Source organism: Lytechinus variegatus, chromosome 8 (genome assembly GCF_018143015.1).
Source record: "Lytechinus variegatus isolate NC3 chromosome 8, Lvar_3.0, whole genome shotgun sequence".
Taxonomy (NCBI): Eukaryota; Metazoa; Echinodermata; class Echinoidea; order Temnopleuroida; family Toxopneustidae; genus Lytechinus; species Lytechinus variegatus.
The window spans coordinates 41,576,752-41,599,763 of record NC_054747.1 but is presented as its reverse complement, the minus strand read 5'-3'; the positions used below and the strand labels follow the sequence as shown (position 1 = coordinate 41,599,763).

The 23,012-nt window shown below is 36.2% G+C and overlaps 1 protein-coding gene across 1 annotated transcript; it reads left to right on the top strand.

Annotated features, from left to right (window-relative positions):
• Positions 1 to 3,915: 3,915 nt before the first annotated feature.
• On the top strand, positions 3,916 to 22,219 carry LOC121420528 (NF-kappa-B inhibitor zeta-like). Its single transcript, XM_041615198.1, has 7 exons — positions 3,916 to 4,145; positions 13,864 to 15,451; positions 16,031 to 16,145; positions 17,250 to 17,463; positions 18,127 to 18,275; positions 19,417 to 19,728; positions 22,023 to 22,219. The coding sequence occupies exons 1-7, from the start codon at positions 4,004 to 4,006 to the stop codon at positions 22,062 to 22,064; spliced, it is 2,562 nt and encodes an 853-aa protein (XP_041471132.1). The 5' UTR covers positions 3,916 to 4,003; the 3' UTR covers positions 22,065 to 22,219.
• The last annotated feature ends 793 nt before the right edge of the window (positions 22,220 to 23,012 follow it).

The following is a 23,012-nucleotide window of genomic DNA, read 5'->3' as shown; positions in this document are numbered from 1 at the left end:
AAATTGAAATATTGTATAATTAAAACAATGAAAAAAAAGAAATAGGTAGTGATGGTCAGAGTTGAATCCCTCATAAATTTGATACCGACCAGACTGTACAAATAGCTATTTTCTGAAAAATAAACGAAACTGTAAAATTTCATAACTTTCTTAGTTTACATCCGAATTTGATGAAAATTAATGTTCAGTATCGTGCTTGTTTGATTTTCCTCTGATTATTAAAATCAACATTTTCCTGGGATGGACTTGACCTTTAATGACTTTTGTGTTTACATGTTCCCACTTCCTACAGTGTTGCCTTATAACGTTTTTCTCTCAACTGAATTGTTTTTCTTCTTCATTGTACTTTTAATAAGCTATTGATATATCTTGAGCAGTTGGTAATTTATGATTTGTTTAGTTGTCTATTTTCTGCTTCCTGGTGATCGCGCGATCACCCTTTAATGATTAGTTCGTTTTAATCCTTAATTAATTTTACAACTTATTATCTATCTTTATTTTCAACTACACTAATTATGCACTCATTAATTTCATCATGGATTTTAATTTTCTCCTGCGACTTTTAATTTGAATTTCATATTTACATGTATTTTTCATCGGTACTGACTTTTATGCATTAATGTAATTTTTTATTTGTTTATTCAAAAAATCAGTAGAGATCTACGATACCTATTTTACTGTGCCCCTCTTAATTAGCTTCGTCTTATTTTTATAATCAATAATCATCATCGTTATTTTTCATTATCATGTATGAATTATTATTTTCATATTTGTTATTTTGTGTCATTGTTCAATCTACACCCGACAAAGCAAATTTAATGGTGCGGTCAAAAATCTATTTATGAAACGGTCAATGAGATCGGGGTCACGATACAGCCACTAAACTGTGGTCTAGAGGTTAAAGGACAAGTCCAAAACAATTGATTTGAATAAAGAGAGATAAATACAACAAGTAAACAGAAAATTCACCAAAATCGGATGTATAAATGGTTTCATTCTCCTTTAAAAACTTATGACATTGTAAATTTTTGCTTACTTTTCACAAAACAGTGATATGCACAACTCAGTGACATGCAAATGAGACAGTCGATAATGTCCCTCACTAATTGTTTGAATTACACGTAATATTATTTTTTATAGACAGTAAGGACCAACTTGATTGAACCATGATTAGTATCAAACAACGAAATGTTTTACATTTTCCGTTGTTTCCACAGGACAACAGGGAGAAAATTAGAATATATAGAGAGATAGAAAAAATAAGCTGCAAAGAAAGGAATCGTAGCATATCGCCATCTACGCCTCATATTATGTTAGTGCACATAATGATAATAGTCTGTAATATAAGACGTTTTGAAAAGAACAAAATATGCCTAAGATAATGAAGGTTAAAGTTAATAAAATCAATTGCGACACCAATCATACATAGTCGATGGTTTTTACACTGCATAGTATGTTTTCTTCCGGACATTACATCATGGATTAAAATTTTAGAAAGCTAGCTATACCGACAGTCATATTTCGACTCAACTTCCGACAGGAAGTCCAATGCATACAAAGACACGAAAGGGGAAGTCCCCCAAAACCCACCCTATGATACCCGTTGTTGTTGTGCGTATCTATTGGTTTATTGTATTTTGCTCATCGATTGGCTTGGTGGTGATAGAATTTCCATTAAATTGTCATTCATTCATTGTAGGCCCTCATTCAAGTTAGGCAAGACCTACATTGTACAGACCCCCCCCCCCTCAAATAATAATAATAAAAAATCGGTACTCTTCCCTTCACTCTCCCAACACTCTAAATTACAGGGATTTAAAATAAGTCCACATGGACTGTAGTTAGGGACCAATCGAATTCCGGATTTAGTTTGAAACCTTAAGATTCATTTTTAAATCTCGAAAGATTTAAATTTAAATCATTTAAGATTTAAATGTAAGTCTTTAGGATTAAAACTAAATCCAGAAATCCCTAACTACAGTTCATCTGGACTTATTTTAAATCCCTGTAATTAGTAGAGTGAAAGTTCTTCAGTTCTTAGTCCATAATCATTCCAAAATAGATCAAAGAACCGCCAAATCTATTATTGAATAGTGTGTGAATAATATTTCACAGATGAGTATCAATCATTGTGATACATCGGGACCGACTAAATAAAAAAAAATAATGTTGATTTGAATAAAATCACTTACTAACATAACGTACCCGGAAACATTTACCAAATCGGATGTAATAAATGAGAAAGCTATGATATTTTAAAGTTTTGCTTATTTTTCACCAAACAGTGATATGCACAATTCAGTGACATGCAAATGCATGTAGTCAATGATGTCCCTCACTCATTATTTCTTTTGTTGTATATTGTTTGGATTATACAACATTTCATTTTTTTACAGATTTGACAATAAGGACCAACCTGACTGAACCGTACAGTATTAGACAATGCTAATTCCACATGTTCGGGGGGGGGGGGGTAATCGTTATTTCACTTGACAATGAAATAAGGGAACATTATAATATTTCATATTTTATATAATAAAATACAAAATAAATAGTGATTGGATGACGTCATCAGTCTCCTAAGCTCATTTTCCCCGGAAAAATGACCATCAAAATATAATTTGTTACTGCAGCCCCTGCAGTTGCGGTCGGTGACGGTAAACATGCTGCATTCTTATACCCTTCAGAACATAGGGTACCCCTGGCATAATAAGGATTGGTATTTTTTTTGCCCCGCCTCTAGTTCAATCTCCATCTTCTGACTTTCTTGAACCCATCGACATCTTAAATCGATGTTTTCCAGAGACTTTGTAAAGGAAAGTTTCAAATCGATGCACCGGTTATCTTGGTATCATCTAGCACAGCGCATCTCTGTGCCGAGAGATAAACATGATAAAAGACCATCATTATTAATTTGTTTTGTGTATTAACTGTCGGTTTCGATTTTTTTTCCGTAAAGATTGACTTTAAATCCTTAAAACCGGCTGGCCCAATTAAATCTCGGAATTCCAGTAAATTTGGAATCTAATAGGCCTATATGCATGAGTATTCATTATTGCGCTATATATTGATAAACAGAGGTCCTCTAAAAGAAAAAAATATTATTGGAGATGCTTCTTGGTAGTCAGTGTTTGGGAGAATGGCAAGACGACATGAAGATGAGGCGGACTCTGAGATCATTTTGATATAGATCTCAGTTGAACAACAAAACTAATCTTGATTGATTTCTTCTTCCAGGCCAAATTTGATAGAAAAATCTGATCATGCTACCAGACTAGGTTGGCTATCGGTATGTTTATGAATGACAGGTGCACTTATAAATTACCATGTCTACACAGGAAATTATAGTTTTGTAACCTGTCTCTTTAATTGAGTCGGGCAGTATAAGTAGAGTTTCAATCATCATCCAGCGTGACTCATTATTGGAATAAAAGCGATGTGCAGTGGCACAATGAGTAAAATAATTAGAGGTTACCAGACATGGCGTATGTGAAAAAAATCCAACAAGCTGCAAATAAGCAAACCGACCAAAAAATTATTTCTGACAAAAATAATAATTTATTAGATTTTAATTGAATCTAATTTTGTGATAGATTTTGAGATAAAACGTAGACAATTATAGCATATTTCGCTTTTCCCCTTACTTTTCTCATTTTCTCCCTTAGTTTTGAAAAGATAACGGGCACTTCCCCCGCCCTATCTGTACACCAGTGAGATGGAACAACTATAAAATAGCCGGGAAAGCAGTTCTCGCCAACCGATCTTGGGGTCGAAGCGGCACACATCTTTGCCATTACGTCAGCGTAACAGAAAAGGGAAATTCCCTTCCCGTTCCCGTCTCTTCACCTATCTTCAGAACGAGCCAATCAGCGATGAGAATCCCAGAACTGCTTATGCATAATGCATAGGCTCGCATTCACTACTACACAAGCAGGCTCAAAACTCTGACCTCTCAAAAATATCTGAAATTTGATGCTATTTTCGTCCTCAGTGTGACGCAACCATGCCATCCATCGGTGGCTATGATAATTCTCGGACCAAAGATTGTGATTTGGAGGATGTAACAAGTCTCATATCAGTGGAATTAGTTGGATCAAAATCATCGTCGACATCGAAAAACATCACAGAGTTGAAGCTGAAGAAAGGTACGATCATTGCCATGCCTATCATGTGTACGATACGGCATTCAGTATTCACTGTGTACGTGCATGAACTAGGGTGTGTGTTAATTTGTTGCATGATGATCTGTCAATCTACATTGTCCCGACTCCTGTGGTTGTGTCATGTTTGTGTCTACTGTGTAGGCCTTGGCCCTAGGTAGCTAGTATTAAGCAAAAAACGTCAGAATAAAAATCCATCGTAGATCTAAAGTTAGACTCGTCTTTCTTTTTAATGCCGACAGATTAATATCATGATGATTTTAGGGGCCTAGCCCTAGACCTATAGGTCTAGGTCTATGCCAACCATGGCATATGATTGAACGTCAACTGAAGTCAAGATTGACTTAGCCTGAATATTTCCTGGGACCGGCACTCGGCAGGTGCAATACACTGGGCGACATGATGTGAACACCCTACTCTTTGATGAACAGCATAGATTGTGACTTTCTGTATACACGGGACCAACATCGTGTCCTTTCCGATGGACAGAGTGATTTCCAACTGCATTAAAACCTGCACTGAATACAGTGGTGAGGCATGCTAAATGTAACGCTAACATTAAACATGATCAGATTTTGTTAGACGCGTTTCGGCATGAGCAAGACTCAATCCCCCACGTTGAAAGTCTATGGTCTTATCTGAAACATGAGCTCTAACCGACTGAGCTACGCTGCCTCCTAGGCTGTATATAAAAGGTAAACTAGATCTACTTTAGATCTAGATCTAGACCTACATGTAGAGCATATAGGCCTGTGGCTACACTGGTATCTGAAATCTCAGCTGGTTTGAATAGATGGGTGAACATTATTTGCACACATTTTGAACAATATGAAGTTGATTTTCAATAAATTTCTCAAAGTTCGCACATAATTAACCAAAATCATGAATACCAGATAGAAGGCAATATCCCAAAGTCAAATTTGCTTGATGGAAAGAAGAATAGGTCAAGGGTTTTGCTGGTAATGCGATCTTAAAATTCCATGGTGATCAACTACATGTAGAATTAATTCTAGTGTGTGCTCGGCTGAAAAAGTGTCATAAAAAGTGTAACCTTAATTTGCGCACGATTGTTTAGCAAAGCTTTAGAAACAAAATCAAGCTGACAAAGATAAAATCAGATTAGTTCAAATGCCATAAATTTGGTTGGTATCACATAAATTTTTAGAAAATCAATTGAACTCCAAGTCAACCAACCTGCAGATACTTAGTAACCAATTCATTATCCTCGTATATCAGGGGAAGAACAACTTAAGATGAGATTATATTCAATTTGATGAGCATGCAGATTAATCAATCCAATACAGTGTACTCTTTGGGTATCGTAGCCGTAGGACCCAGGTGTTAAAAGGGGAAGTTCACCCTGTAGAAAGGTTTGTTGTAAAAAAGCAGAAAAAACAAAATCTATTGGTGAAGGTTTGAGGGGAATCTGTAAAGGATTAAGAAAGAACTTAAGTTTTGGATTTGTGACATCACAAACGAGCAGCTGCCCCATATTCTATTTAAAGGAATATAATGTGCATGAATTTCATTTTTTTAATGGTTCCTGATGACTTATTTTTGTTTTCTTTCTATGATCAGGTGTTAAAATGATTTGTATATAGATCCATACAAAAGGTACAGTAAAAACCATTTTCAATTTTCTGAGAAAAATTACATTTCACTGACTTTTTTACCATTCGTTAAGTAGGAATGCTGCTCGCATATATCACCTCACAAATCAAGTAACTACAACTGTAAAATTCTAATAACTTTAATTCTTTGATGGATTTTTCACAAACTCCTTGCAAAAATGCACTATATTTTTATCTGCTATTTTTAACAATAATCTTTTTGTCAGGGTGAACTTCCCCTTTAAGAAAGAAATTGGAAGGGAGCATGAGAAAGTTAAGACTATTACATATAAAGTGCACGGAAGTTTGATGACTAGTTATATTCAATATTTTTTTTATATCTTTCATGGTTGTGAGTTTGTGACTGAAGTCTTGTGTTTTACTGTTTGAAGGGTAGATGTTTGTAGGGCGTTATAAATTCAAGGCAGCCAAAGCCATGGTCATGGATTTCCTGTCAACTGTAAACCAAATTGTGAAAAGCATTGATAGCAATCATAGCATGACATCATACAATATGTTATCTACAAATGTAATGACAAACAAAAGTGGAGGATAGCCTGTATTATAGCAAACATGGACCCACCCACCATTCTTTACTACAACTGATACCACCATTCTTTACTACAACTGATACCACCATTCTTTACTACAACTGATACCACCATTCTTTACTACAACTGATACCACCATTCTTTACTACAACTGATACCATCATTTACTACAACTGATACCTCCATTCTTTACTACAACTGATACCTCCATTCTTTACTACAACGGATACCACCATTCTTTACTACAACTGATACTACCACTCTTTACTACAACTGATACCACCATTCTTTACTACAACTGATACCACCATTCTTTACTACAACTGATACCACCATTCTTTACTACAACTGATACCACCATTCTTTACTACGACGGATACCTCCATTCTTTACTACAACGGATACCACCATTCTTTACTACAACTGATACCACCATTCTTTACTTCAACTGATACCACCATTCTTTACTACAACTGATACCACCATTCTTTACTACAACTGATACCACCATTCTTTACTACAACTGATACCACCATTCTTTACTACAACTGATACCTCCATTCTTTGCTACAACTGATACCTCCATTCTTTACTACAACGGATACCACCATTCTTTACTACAACAGATACCACCATTCTTTACTACAACGGATACCACCATTCTTTACTACAACTGATACCACCATTCTTTACTGCAACTGATACCTCCATTCTTTACTACAACTGATACCACCATTCTTTACTACAACTAATACCACCATTCTTTACTACAACGGATACCACCATTCTTTACTACAACTGATACCACCATTCTTTACTACAACTGATACCACCATTCTTTACTACAACTGATACCACCATTCTTTACTACAACTGATACCACCATTCTTTACTACAACTGATACCACCATTCTTTACTACAACTGATACATACATGTACATGTACATATTTAATGAACAGTTTAAAGTGCCATAACTTCTTTTGCAATTTTTCATCCATAATGATAAATATATGATTGTTTAGCTTGATATTTTTTTTCTAAATTTAGGCTTGAATCATATTTTTTTCAGCCTGTGGGCCATTTCATAAAGTTGTTCGTAAGTTAAGAGTGACTTTAAAAAGAACAACTGGTGATCCTTTCTTGTGGTAAATGATATTCACCATTGAATGTTCATTGGTTATGATTTAGCATGTAAGAAAGTAGAAACACCTACATGTACATGGAGTATTCTCCTCAACTTTCTGAAAATTAGATTTACATCTCTGTTCTGCCTGAATTTCTGTTCTTTAGAAGAAAAAAAGGCCAACTCACAAGTTGATATTGACAATCATATAATTTTCAGAAAATTGAAGTATTAAAAAATGCTAAAAATAATATGATGACTACAGTAGAATCGACCAAGCAAAATACTGGAAATTAAAACAAATTCCTGATTGCAGAGATCTTAGTTTTCAAATTTACTGACTTTAATCATTTGTGGTTTGTTATGTAAATTTTTCATCTCAAACAACTTGAAAATGTTCATAATCAAGTCCGTATAATACTCAAAAATTTAGTTGATGTGCCAAAAGTGTACATACAGCACAACAAATAATAGCCCAAATATTTCCAAATTTGATCACTGGCATACTTACTTGTTCTAATGTAATATATGCCATGCCTCTTTCTGTGAAAATGAATACAGCAGGATGACTGTAAAGCTCAAGTGCTCATCCCAAGGAAGAATTGGAAAGGTTATTCAAGAAAAGTTGAATAGGAGCTATTGAACTGAATTGGCTTAAAAATTTGATACAATAAAAGTTATAGCATATGCCAGCATACGTATACAAAATGCTTTTTGTTGATATTTTTTTTTTGGGGGGGCCGGGGGGGGGGGGGGTGGATAAAACAGTCGCAGTTATATTATCAGGAATGTGCCTTGAACCAGTTAACCAGTTGATGTTGTCATCGCAGCCCCCCTTCACCTTATTTTATATTCATGTTATAGGGGTAATCCAGGCTAAAAATAAAAATCAATCAGCAAAATGCTGAAAATCTCATCAAAATCAGATAAAAAGTATTGATTTTCAAAATTCTGCAAATTTAATTTTTTTTAGGTTAGCTGATGTCATTTCTTACATGTACACGTATTTTCCCTTTATTTAATTTATGTGAAATTAAGATTACAAGTAGGCCTCCAGTGTATGTACATGTAATGTATATCTGTTGTGTACTGTATGTTTCCCCTGTAAAATACATGTAGCATTGGTAATATTACGCAGTAAATCAGACATCAAGTTTTAAAATACATTTGTAGATAAATTTTTTTTAATTTAACATGATTTCATGTAGTGAGTTCCAAATAATAGTGGGGAGATGAAGCTTACTAATTACTATTAGAGTAATGAGACATGTACACTCTAAAACTGTTCCATCAAATAATGCAAACTTATATTCTTTAGAATATAAGTTTGCATTTGCGATTAGCAGACTAAATATGCATATGATGCAAACATATGTGTACATTGTACATGTAGTATCATTAAACATTGTTATTCCTTGTCCAATTTTATGAAAATCAGAGATTTTTTGTGTGATAAAATCATAGGTTCTGCCTGAAGTACCCCTTTAATAACATGATTTCATTCTACAGTAGAAACTCAGACCATGGAGCTATTACATGTAACACAGAGTTACATGTCTTTGCCTCCATACACTGGCTGGAGGATAATTTCCCTGTTCCCACTTCCAAGGAACAATTGGACACTGGCTTGTGGTGAAGCTGGTGTTCCCTTGACTGTGTATCAAGTTCCTGTTTTTGTTCTATGTCTGGGGTTTAACTCAATAACCTCTATTTCCCTACCAGGTAGTAACACCTACTAGCCTTGTCTGATTCATCTTCCTATAGGTGGTTTCAGACCGCCTCGAAGTTCACCAGTTCCAGGTATTCTCTGATCGGGAAATTTACCCCGATCAGAAAATACCAGGTATTTTGGTAATGTGAAAGCAAACTACGCGTAATTTCCCCGAAAGAAAATACCCGCTAAATAGTAGGTACTTGGCGAAATTACGAGAACTTTTGTGGGGATTTTTCCAAGGTCGCAGGTATTTTGGCGATGTGAAAGCAAATTACGGGAACTTTTAGCCCAGCGTGTCGTTGGGCGCGGCGGCGTGGGTGGCTGCTGGGCTAGTGATTTTGAATCTCGCGCTTTGCCTGCTTATCAGACCATACTGCGCATGCTCGTAACTTCTGGAACTTATCCCGAAGGATGTGTTTCGGGGCGGTGTGAATGCAGGAATAATTAACAGGTATTTTGTAGCCTTAAAAAGTTCTCGTAATTTAACGGGGATTCTTGTGATCGAGGCGGTTTGAAACCACCTAGTGTGTATGGTTTTCGAGGGACAAAGCTTGAACTTTAAAAGCAAATCCCCTTTAGGAATAATTTTGCTTTAATAACAATTGTATACTTTACATGTACATACAGTACATGATATCATTTTTAGTCATTACATGTACACTGTTCAACATGTACTACAAATCGGATGCATCCGAGAATGAATGGTACACCAGGCTTTGAGATCTGACATGAGGAGTGGTAAATCATTAAACAAATTATTTGTATCCCTACAAATGCAATCAACAAAACTTAAAGGTCTCTGTCCCCTGGATTTATGAAGGAGGTGCAACAAAAGTATGGTATATCAGAAATATTCTTTCACACTCCGGAAACAGTAACCAGCAAACCTCACTGTGGTGGAGATAGGTGGAAGATATCTCTAAATTTCATCTTTTGTGTCCTAATTTCCCCAAATAAAATTTTGTACCCTCATTAAAAAAGTCGAGTATATGTGCCATTTCTTTCATTAGTCTATATTTTGTTTCTTGATTGTCATGTTTTTGAAAGATATTTCTGAAGAGATATATTAGCTCTCATATAGCCTACATTTGTAATTCATCTTTATTTGCCATTTGTCATAAAACAAACCATAAAAACAACACATCAAAATACATGTAGGTTTAATAAAGATGGAAATAAAATGTTAACATTTAAATTTAAAAAAAAATAGAATTGAAGCCCAGGTCTCTACCAAGAAAAGTATTTTTGGTGGTCACTCGTATAGTTGTGAATGTTACATAGTAAAATTCTTCTTTGACACAAAAGATGTTTTGTGTACATGTTGCAGTCTACAAAAAATATTGATGCAAGGTCAGGAAAATTATTCCTAGCTTTTTCAATCCAGGAAAGGGATATGATTCATATACATTGGGTATATATTTTTTTACAACCAAATTTTATTTTGGTCAGTATACATCTAAAGAAAATCTTCTCCATCTTAATGCTCATGGAATGAAATGAAAATTTCCAGCATACTATCTTTGCAGTTTTCTAATATTAGTTATTTTGACTAAACTTAAAGCTTGTGTATAGTTTTGGTAAATCCACCAAAATGCACCTATCACTATTCCAATTCATTGCTAGCTAATATGAATGGATATGCCCTATAACAGATATGATGTGGAGGATATGAAATGAAAATGTGTTTTACAGGATAAATTTTGCGATTTTACATGGAAATTTAACTTGATCGGGTCACCCGATCAAATTAAAATATCTGCGTATTTTTGTCTTTCAATTAAATCCTATTCTTAATAATGGAATGGGCTGAAACTTTCAAGATATGTTCTTTGTAACTTTTGGATATCTGATCACTAAATTTATAAGATAAGTGCTTGAATGCCCATTTTTTAAATTTAAAACAAGCATCGCCGAGAGAGGGCGCTATATATCCAAGATTTGAATATTTGAAATTTTCTCAGAGAAGTGCAGTTGGAAAAATATCTAACGGTCTCTACGCTTCAGTAAGACTGTCATATTAGATGATATTCGATTATCAATCACATTATTGACCCTTTACCAAAGCTATACACAGGCTTTAAAAGTACTAAAAGAATATAAACATTACCAAAAGAGGGTGCAAGATTATGAATTCTAATGGTGTTGGTTGCCCCCCCCCTCCAAAAAAAAAGACCACTAAATTGTAATATTGGAATGTGGGATAAAACTGTTTTCATAAAATGCATTTTTTTGGGGGGGGGGGGGCAGGACTTGGAATAAAGCTTGTAGGGTGCTTTTATTAGGGGGAGGAGGTAACTTACATGTACATGTACCCCTCCCGAGCTGCATATGACCAATTGTCAAATGATGGAATACATATTGTATGTGCACTATAATTGCTCCAGTTTCCTTCAAAGCGTGAAGTTTTGAGAATGAAAATTAAAAAAAAATCAAAATTTGGAGACCAGCTGAGGTTTTAGAATAAAATCACTGAAAACATGCAGTCAGTCATAACCCTGGCAATAGTAATAATTGTTTCAAGGTCTTTTCCATCTGAGTTCTCTTTCTGATAGACCTTTTCCCTCCATACTCCATGGTTGAATGGAAATAAAGAAAAAAGGGAACTGAATTTCCCTAATATACTTTCCTCTTTAGTTCACTCATTGTCTCATTCACTTTATTGGTAGCTTATAAAAGTGAAATGCCAGTAGTTGCAGTAAACACAGATTTCATGAGAAAGTCTGTGAAACCAGGCTTAATTGTCAGTTTAGTATCTTCGAGGATCTAGATCTGGTACAGTGACATAAACTGAACTTTGTGAAATCTTGAAATCTACGCTGAAAAATGTTCACTCTGAAGATCACCAACACAGAAAAGCGCACGTGGGACAGTGTATTAATATTGCTGGAATAAAGACCCGACGGAAGTGACCGAATCCGTGCTTATTTTGCTTCTTCTCAGCAATTACACAATTTCTTCCAGAATCCTTTGGCACATATTTTTTTATTCATACAAACAGACACTTGGGTGGTCATTATATTAGATTATGTAAAAAGTCATTTTGAGATCATTACCAGAAGTGGAATTTATCTTTAAAATGCAGTTCTCATGGATGGATTGATAAGTCTTACATCAGGGGCAGATCCAGGATTTTCCAAAGGGTAGGGGGGAGGAATTTTCCCCAAGAAAAATTTGATAAGCAAAAAGAAAAAAAGGGTTATCGCTTTCAAAGAGGGGGGGGGGGGCAGGGGTGTTACATGTATTACAAAGTTTAATTGTGCCTCTCAGGGGGGGGGCATTGGATGGCTGTGTCCCCCCCCCCTTGATCCACCAGTGACTTTCTCTGTGTAACATAGCCCTAGAATCATGGTACAGTTGCCCTTTATGATACATAGGGGATTCGACTTTTCCTGGCTGTTCTTTGCATTTAACTAGTCATTTTTTTTCTATACTTACATGTATCTTTTAAACAATAACTGTACGTAACAAACCTGTACTTACTTTGTTATTTGCAGTACTATGTGTAAACACAAAATGTATGAATGTATCCTTACTGATCTGTATCATATGTTTTATTGGAAAGTATCAATAAAATACTATTGAAATATAAAAAAAACTAGTCATACCATGTATCTACATGGATGTACTACTGTACACCATGTACATGTAGTACATTCAGGTCCATGGTCATACAAAGGTTCTTTTTTCTAGTGCTATCAGATAACATTTCTGTTTTTTTTTTCATCTTAAGTGGCGCAATTCTCTTTCAACAATGAAATGTTCTAGAAAAAATTGAGAATCTTTCATCTTGTTTTGTTTTAAAATTTATCAAATACATGTAGATCTAATACTTATAAAGGTCAAGTTCACCCCAGAAAATTGTTGATTTGAATCAATCTGTGAGAGAAAAATAAAACAAGCACAATTCACAGAAAACTCCATCAAAATCGCATGTAAAATAAGAAAGTTGTGACATTTCTGTGTCTTTCTATTGAATGTTCTATATCCATCAGCAATTCAAAGCAGATTTGACCTCATGGGCCGAGATCAAACCTTATTGATAACGAGGAAGTTTTGGGTAATAAATCATGGAAACAGAAACTGGTGACAGAAAAGTGTATTCTTTATCCTACAAACATATTACACCAATACAATCAAAACTTGAAAGATCTATATTTTCAAAGAAATTGAGAATGCTTCAGTATTGTTAATCTGCAGATAAGAGGTTTGTAATATTTCTTTAAGTGAAGGAAATAGATGAGGTTGACAATCGCCCTAATTGCGACCCAAATTGCTCTTAAAATTCAGAGATTGAATGCTTTGGGATGACCATCATTTCTAATTAAAAGTTGCTTCAGCAAATTCCATTATATGATAAACCTTTTTGTACATCCGACCCCCATTTTTCTCAAGTCTTACTTCACTTCATAAACTAACCAAGTCATGGCCATGTGAGTACATTATAGACTGTCAAAAGAACAAGAAATCAGAGACAGAAAATTTAATGAAGATCCCACATGATCGGACGTACATATTTTATGGAATTGCCCTTCAAGATCTACCACAAACGAATCAAGAAAGTTTTTAAAAATCAATATCTTACACACAGCAGAATAATAAGAAATACATGTACCTTGCTTGTTGAACAAAATTAGTAGCCCTTTATAATGATTTTAGCCTGCAATGTACATTGCCTTTCTGTTTGTTTTATTTTTATTATCTAGACAAACCGATCGCATCAGAATCTACCACCATCATGGCACCAAACAAGAATGGCCAGATGGAGAGTGAGTGCAAGACAGCATCCTCTATTGGAAAAGAAGTTACACAACAAGACAAGAAGCTGTCTGCTGGGACAGAGAAGACAGTAGATCCAGAGGGAGACACTCAATGCAATGGGAAACCCAATGAGGAACAGATGGAGAAGACAGCCGAAGTAAAGCGGAAGGAGTATAAGGAGAAGCCAAAAGCAAGCTCCGTTGAAATTCTTGGACTAAAGAAGATGAAGAATGCCAGGATTCCCAACCAGGGCCACTTGGATCAGAGTATCTACCAGAGTGCAGAGAGTGAGCTGAGAAGACGGAAGAGCTCTCCTGCAGCTTACCACTACCAGAAGCATCAGAGGATTCCTGAAGAGCAGTCAGAGGAGTCATCCGTTGACAAACTTGCCACAAAGATGACTCAAATGGACTTGAGTTGTGAGAAGAAAGATGGCTTTGAGAAGAGGATGGAAGAGGAGGTGCAGGAAAGGAACAATCTGGTTTCAAAGGGTCCTACTCGAAGTAGTCCTCCACAGGTTAGGATGCAACCATACTCTAGGAATCAACCAAGTATGACTTGTGTTCAACCATTTCAACAGCCACAGCAGGTGCATGTTGGTCAAGTTACCCATCATCCACAGAATCGACAAATCATTGTCATTCCCAATACAAAGTTTGTGCCCCCTGGTATGACCCCAGCCCATCACACAGATGGTCGTACCATGCAGAACGTATCCAGGCCGCAGACCACCGTCACCAGGAATGAACCGGTGGAATCATATTGGCCTCCATCTCCAACAGATAGCTGTGACCCAAACTCACCTGGTAGCGTGTCTTCTCTGAGTCCTGCTCATACAATGCAACAGGCTCCATCTCCAGCTTACTCCTCGGCGTATTCCCCAGCACAGCCTCAGCTCTCACCCCAATCCATGATGTCACCAGCTGATAGCTACCAAGGCATGTCCACCTCGCCAAACTCGCCATATTCTCCAGAAAACATGGTGATTATCAACTCCCCTCCCAGTGTCCAGAGCGAGGATTCTGGAATCGCCTCACCGCCTCACAACCCCAGTGTCTACAATTACACCTCGGTAAATGGCACCAACAGCGGGGTCGTCATCGACAACAGCAAACGACCCAATGTAAATTTAAATCAGATTCCTGCAGATAAAATGAGGTACATCATCCAAAACCGGCAGCAGCCATCGTATCAGAAGCAACAACAGCAGCCATCGCAGGCTGAAGTGGCGCTGCAGAGCATTGAACGAATCAAAGAGGATCTCATGGCCTCAACTGCAGAGCTTCCAAGCCAACAATGTCATATTCCACCTGACAATTATCACTATGTTCAGAGCCCATACAATCGTAACCAAGTAAGCCAACCAATGGTCAGCCAGCAACCTGCCTATCAGCACACCATGTACTCTGGATCAAACCAAATGCAGATGGTCACACCGCCACCAACCCCTCAAGATCATAATAGAAACTTGGAGAATCTAGTCAACAATATGCCTCTGGACGTCTTGTGTTCTTTGGATGAGGAAGGAGACAGGTCAGTACTTTGCAGCATTTTATGAAACAGATAATAAGTAATTTTCACAGATGAATTTCAGATCTATGCAAGAAGTTCTGGAGCTTATAACAAATAGTTGGATAAAAAGAACAATTTTTTTCTGATATCTTCCCTAGAAATGATGTAACCCAAGATCATCAAATCTTGGTGTAAGTACCTAGTGTGTGTTTCAAATTGGATTGTCTGTTCTCTCTCTCCTCTTGTAAAGTGTTTGTATTCCACAGAGACCTAGCATCCTTTGGCATTTCGTCAATCTACACTTTGCCACACTCTTGGCTGTTCAATGGGTATCCTTTACTGTACATGTACATGTAGGGTGCAAAAGCCTACGCGTATACATGTAGTATAACTAGCAAGTGAGTCTTCAAAACTCTTGTTGGAATGCTCCCCGGGGAGTGGAGAAAGTACATTTTGTGTGAGAGGGGGGGGGGGGATGGCATGCCAAGATCTGATAACCAGGTTTTCTGTAAAGCACAAAGAGATGTATTGAGCCCTACATAAAGGCAGAATATATTATTATTATTATCATTGGAATTGATTTCTCTTTGGTTTTCATAGTGCTCTTCACATAGCTATTAGCCAGGGGAACACACAGCTTGTACGCCTGATCATCAATCGGTTGTTGAAGAGTGGAAGAAGAGATGCCTTGAACCTTCAGGACAATATCGGACAGGTATGAGTCGGCAGAATTGTGATCATTATTACTTACTCAGGCACCTCATCATCATCATCTTCGATATCAACATCATCTTCATCATCACCACCATCATTATCATCATCACCATCGTTATCATCATCATCATCATCACCATCATCATCGTTATCATCATCATCATCATCGTTATCATCACCATCATCATCTTCATCATCATCATTATCATTTGATATGATCCTCATCATCATCATCATCAAAATAACCATCTTCACCATCATCTTCTTCATCATCATCATCATCTTTACTATGCAAAATTATATAAAATCTAAATGTCGATCTGCGTCATATGCATTGCATAAGATTGGGAAAATTCGACCTTATGTTGATAGAGATACCTCTGAAAGGCTGGTGCATGCTTTTGTCATGTGCCACTTAGTCTATTGTATGGAGTACCAGACACTCAACTCCAGAAACTTCAGGTCATTCAAAACTCGGCTGCTAGGGTTGTTACCAGAACAAAAAGATATGAATCTGTATCGTCTGTGTTTTAAAGATCCTTGCATTGGTTGCCTGTCAGGTCACGTATTAAGTTCAAGATCTTACTACTCTCTTTTCAGTGTTTTTAACATATGTCTCCATCTTATCTGTCAGAGTTACTTTTAAAATATGAACCTGTTCAAAATCTTGTATATAACGTACCGATTGTTAAGACAAAGTTTTATGGTGAACGGGGGTTTGCGCATGCTACGCCGGAACTCCGGAATAGCATCCCACACAATTTAAGGCAAGTTGACACAATTGGGCAATTTAAAACTGCATTGAAAACATATTTATTTAACTGAAAAGAATACACAGTATTAACAAAGCATTACCAGCAGCTTACCCTTCATCTTTCCTTTTCTTCTAAAGCGAATTAGACCTTTGTAAGGTGTAATGCGCTATACAAAAGCTGTTCTATTATTATTATATTATCATCTTCATCATTTTCATCATCATCATCATCTTCACGATCAATATTTTCATCACGAATACCACCATCATTATAATCTGATTACATCATCATTCCCATCATCAATCAGGAGCTTCGTATTCATTAAGTTTCATTATTATTCTCCCTTCCAGACACCTCTTCATATCTGTATCGTAACAAACCAACCAAATCTCATTATTGAACTTCTGAAAGCCGGTGCAGACATCATGAAGAGAAACAAAGAACAAGTGACTGTTCTCCACTATGCAGCAGCCAAAGGTTTTTCTAACGCTCTGCTTGCCATATTCCACTGTTTGTGTGAGAAGATGATTGCCAACATCCAAATTGATATAGAAGATAAGAATGGTGAGTCTACCGATTTCTCAAATTGTGCATTTCATAACCTGTTGACTACTGAACTCTTTGATTCACATAGATAATGCACAGAGATCACCCACGGGGCCGTTTCATAAAGCTTTTTGTATTTAAGTTAAGAGTTACTTTATGACTGGTGATCCTTTCTTGCGGGAAATGATATTCACCATTAAATGATCATTGGTGATTTTTAAGCGGCCCCAGATCAAGTAGGCGATGGGCTTAAATCGATGTACCCTCAATATTAGTTCAAGATGTCTGATAGAGTCATAGAGATACCAAAGTCTGTTATGGCCATTGATAGACTGTGATGTAGGATTGAGAAAGAGAGTTGAACAAGGGTCCTCAATGTAGAAAGCCTGTGCCAAACAAGTGATATTCTGATGTTTGCAGTCAGATGTCATTTGTGGACATGTATGGACTTATTGTAAATGCGTAGGAGCGAAGAATGAAGAGGATAAAGGAGAAGTAATAGTAATAGTAGGGAGATGAAAGATAAAAAGTAGGAGAAGGAGAAAGAAAAGGAGGAGTAGGAGAAGATAGAAGAAAAAGAGAAGTGGGTAGATGACACATGTGATCATACCTCCTGATCTGTACTTACATTGTTTGTTACATTTGCCCTCTACCACTTGTTCTTTCTCTATCTTTTATCAGGCATGTCCCCACTGCAGTGTGCTATTCAAGCTCATGGTCGCTTGGCCCGTGTCTATGATGGTACTCAATGCATGTATGTTGATAAGATGGTTGATAGTTTGGATACTATCAAGAATCTCCTCTACCTAGGGGCTGATCCTTCATTCCAAGTAAGTCTTATCACCTGGGCCTTGTCTTATGAGGAGTTACAATTGATCTGATTAACTACAACTTTGGAAAGCCAGCAACGCCAACATCTAGATTATATGTGTATTAAAAATATTTTCTATATGCTGTATATTCATACATTCATAATTTTCTTGAGTTCCAGTGAGCTTCTCTTTATTTACAAAGGACAGTGTCTGGAATTCCAGTAGAAAGAAAATTAAAACATGAATGGATTTCCATACAGTTGAGGTTGATCTGATCAATCGTAACTCTTTGTAAGATGGGGCCTTGATCTTTCTGTTTGGTCTCATCCAACATGGACTAATTCCATTTTGTCATCAACCAGGTACTTGGTCTTCACCCACATTGTGTCTAAATTCTCTTTGGTCCAATCCCAGTAGGTCAAATCCTAGTTCGTCTTTAACTAGTTTCTCTAAAATCATTTGGTGCAATGCCCAATTAAAATGGTTCCATTACATCTGCTCCGGAGACAATAACCAACTTCAGCTCTTGGTTCAACACTATACCCTACACTAAACCTAAACATAAAACCCTAACTGTACATCTTAGACAAAATCAATCATGGAGCCAATTGTGGCAGGAGAAAATGTTTTTTTTGTGTATAGCCCTCTTGTTGGTCTGATGCCACATGTAGTCTCTATTGTTTATGAACTAAATTTTCATGAGAGAAATTGGGAAAATAAAATTTATGTAGACAAATTGGAGTTCAGACCATCCTAGCATTGACTAAATGTCAGTTAGTCCTAGTACAGTATTAGACCAAGTAATGTTTAGACCATGTGGCCAAGAGTGACAAGTAGACCATATTGGTAAGCTAATGTGTATTAGACTATCCTAGAAGTATACCAAGAGGACGTAAATCAGAAAATTAACTTTAAATTACCATCGACTTCTAGTTCACCCCACTTCAAACATCCCATAGCACATTGTTGCATTGTTTGAGAAAATGCACCAGATTTATGACCATCAAGGACTTAAATTTGCAATACCTTGAAAGAAATGAAAGCCCTTTAAAAATGCAATTATACAATTTTTTGCATCAAATTTTATAAAATTTCATTTATCGCTACCAGTTGACTGCCTTTGAATGTTTCACTGATTGTTATCTCCTTTTCCCCACAGGACAGAAAGAGTGGCTACACAGCCATCCATTATGCAGTTGAGCTGCCACCTTGTAACAATGTAACCCCAAACACTCACATTCTCAAGATCATCCTAGAATGGCCGGGTGTTGATGCAAGACAACTCCTTAGGATGCAAAACTACGCCGGAAACACTCCGCTTCACGTCATCGCCGGTAGGGAGTTTGATGAGGATTACGTGGTGAGCGTGATCGATCACCTGATCAGCTTTGGTGCCGACATCGATGTGAAGAATCAAGAGAAGCAGTTACCTCGTGATTTAGCAACGGTCAAGAAGAAGGAGAGACCAAAGGTATGGGATATTTTATTTTTCTTTCTCCTCATCTTCATACCCCCCTTTGCCCTGTCTCATTTAGATCTTCTTATTTCTCACTCTTTTCTTTTGCCTAAATTTCCTCCCCTTCCTCTAATACTGTTTCTTCTTTTCTTTTTCCTCCTCTTCCTCTCTTTCCTTCTCATTTTTCTTCGCCCTTTCTCTACCCCTTTTTTCTCCTTCTCCTTCCTCTTCTAGATTTCTTCTTCCTCTCCTCCTCCTTCTTTCTTTCTCATTTCTCTTCCCCACAATATTCTCCTTCTCTTTTTCTTCCTCTTTTTTCTTTTCTGCTTCTCCTCTTCCAAATCTTACAGCTTAAATGCTCTTATCAAGAACATGATGCCTCTCAAAATAATATTTTTTTTTTCAAACTGGACTATGGATGCCTCAATGGATATTATTATTGAACATGTTAATTTGTAACTTATTAATCTTTGTTGAAGTACCCACTTCAAATTGGCCACATACTGTATGTATGAATCATTTTCCTGGCTTAATTCAATCAGCCATCATTCATGTTAAGTGTAGTTTTCCTGCCCTTGAGTATACTGAATAAGATTAATCAAAATATTGTCAATGAGAAGTACCTAATTTCATTAAAAGTTTGCCTATATTTGAGAAAGTCATTTGTTAATCCATCAAGTCAGTACTTGAACAGCAAATGTAAATGGAATGTCTTTCTTATATTAAATTTATCTATTGAAGAAGTATCCCAACTTCTTTGATATGCCATTATCTGTACAGAGTACATGTCCCTTGTTCTACCCTCTCTAATCAGTAATTATGCTTACGTTTAATGGAAACATTGAGTTATCTCTGTGATTGCAAGAAGTATACCGGTAATCTGAATTCGTAAAAAAAAAGTTGGGGGGGGGGGGCTGAAAAGCTCTGAGGGAAATGGAGCACTCTGTCATGAAAAAGAGGTAAGCTTCTTGTAAACACATCCTTTTGTTGAAATATCCAACTTCACCTCTCTGAGCCAACATCCTGTTTGGCTACAAGCCAAGGTTTACTTTAATAAACAAGCATTAGGGTGGGGTCCCTAGTAGTCATGTTTGTTTTTGACCAGTTTTTATCAAGCGAGCATGTATTCCTATTTGCTTTGCCATGTCATTCTAATACTGGTAGTTTCATAAAGTCTATTTATGGGTTGTTTTGAATTGTTGTGTAGCCTTGAGACTACACAATAGAAATGAAATAGATCTACAGCCACCAGCCTGGACATGAAAGGGGAAGTATTGCTGGTTTTATGTTGGGGGGGGGGCTGGGTTAAATAACAATGAAATCAAAACATTTAAGCCTTGCCAAGCAAATGTTTGTTGTACTCAATTTTGCTGATTCTTCCTATTACAGGTATTGTAGTGATGTTTTGAAATGTTAATACATGGAACTATATGATGTCATAAATTTAAAGCTTAAGACCATAACTCTCAATATTCTTTGAACTTTATCTTCTTTACATCCCTCATTCCCATTTCCCCTCCCAAGGCTCTCCTTTTTATTATTGAACCTGCTTGATGAAAAATACCAAGTAGGCTTCATTTAATTCTGGACTTTGATCCTGTTAATGCGAAAGAAACACTTCCCAACTATTACAAACCAATTATAGCTTGTCATATTTGGAGATCTTTAACAAGTACACTTCATGTTTCGATCATGCTGTAGTTCTAGGCTTGTCTAACATATTGAAGGGGAGATGCCTAGTGACCCATAATAGTCTATAGACACAGACCCTTTCAGGGGTGGATCTAGATTTTCCAGGGGGGGGGGTGACCAGAAGGACCCTCACCTGCAAGCTGTAAAACAGTGAGCTGATTTTTATTTTTGCTAATTTGAACCCCCTAATATTGTTTTCCTGGCATCTACTCAAATGCAATCGTGACCATAAAAGGCAATTCATGCTATAGGAATATATTGTGTAGGTCTGAACATAATGATGGCCAATTTAATGCACATTCTTTTTTCTACTTGACAGCCCAGAAACAAGTCTATATTAGCCCAAATTGTCAGGCGATCTGAAATTTCAAATTCTGACCACTGCATTTTTTTAAATCTTAGAACTTGCTCTTACACCAACAACAAATGTCATAAGGAATATGAAATAGTTAGTTTTTTTTATAATGGGAGAGAAAGGGGCAGTTTCTGACATGATTTCATGTACATTTACATTGTACTTTGTAAGTTCCATTTGGTTTCCTGGGATAAGGAAATTTTGCAATGATGATTTTACGCATTTTCAAACTTGTTTCCATTCTGTGTTTACTTTTCCCCAGGTTTTTGCAAGGTTGACAGGAGACCATCTTCAAGGAAAGTGAAGTAGCCAATCAGGGGCCTTGATAAAAATCAACCTTCATTAACAATGCAGCAAGTGACCAATCATAGGAGATGTTTCATTAGATGAAATCCTTTGTGCCGAATACAGACACATGTTTCAACTGCATGCTCCGAGATTCCTGGATGTATTGCATGTTTGAAATATTGAAAAAGGAACCTGAATTTCTTTTTATAGTTTGATATATGCCATATTTGGTGATATCTGAATATATGGCCTTATAAAAGCCTATTGTATATATTGTTTGTCTTTCGATATTAAACCATCATGGTTCTTCAACATGAATTAATCCTAAACTTATGGAAGTAAACATGAAGGATTCTTATCTAATTAATAAGATTACTCTCTGTAAAATGAAATTGAACATTTTAGAGGATAATTTCTTGTAATTTTAATAGTCATTTACCAGTAAAATAATTAGAAAAAAATATATAGATAAATAAAGAATGATGAATATTCAAAATTGTACATAAACAGAGAATTTAAATGACAAGGCATGTCTTTATCATGTTGAAGAAAGTTTTTTTATGGCTTAGACTGAATACTTTTAATGAATTTGAATTTTGAATTTGTTATTTTAAAATAATGTACTATAGATATTAAACGATTTGAATTGACAGTGAATCAATTATGTGTTATAATGTCAAAATGAAATTGACATGTATATACATACAGTATAATATACATGTGTAGATTCAGTTTTGACCTGGCTTCCAGTGTTATTTAGCATTGCATAAAGAGGAACCAAAAATTTAAGCAGTTGACAATATTTTAGAGAGATAACATTTTAATATTTCACACCTTGTATCTTAAATATTAAACAACCTAAACTTGATGAAAATTGGAAATGACTGAGTATGGATATGAATGAAATTGGACCATGACATATAGAAGTTTGACAATTGAAGACTAGAATTATAGATGAGGGGTA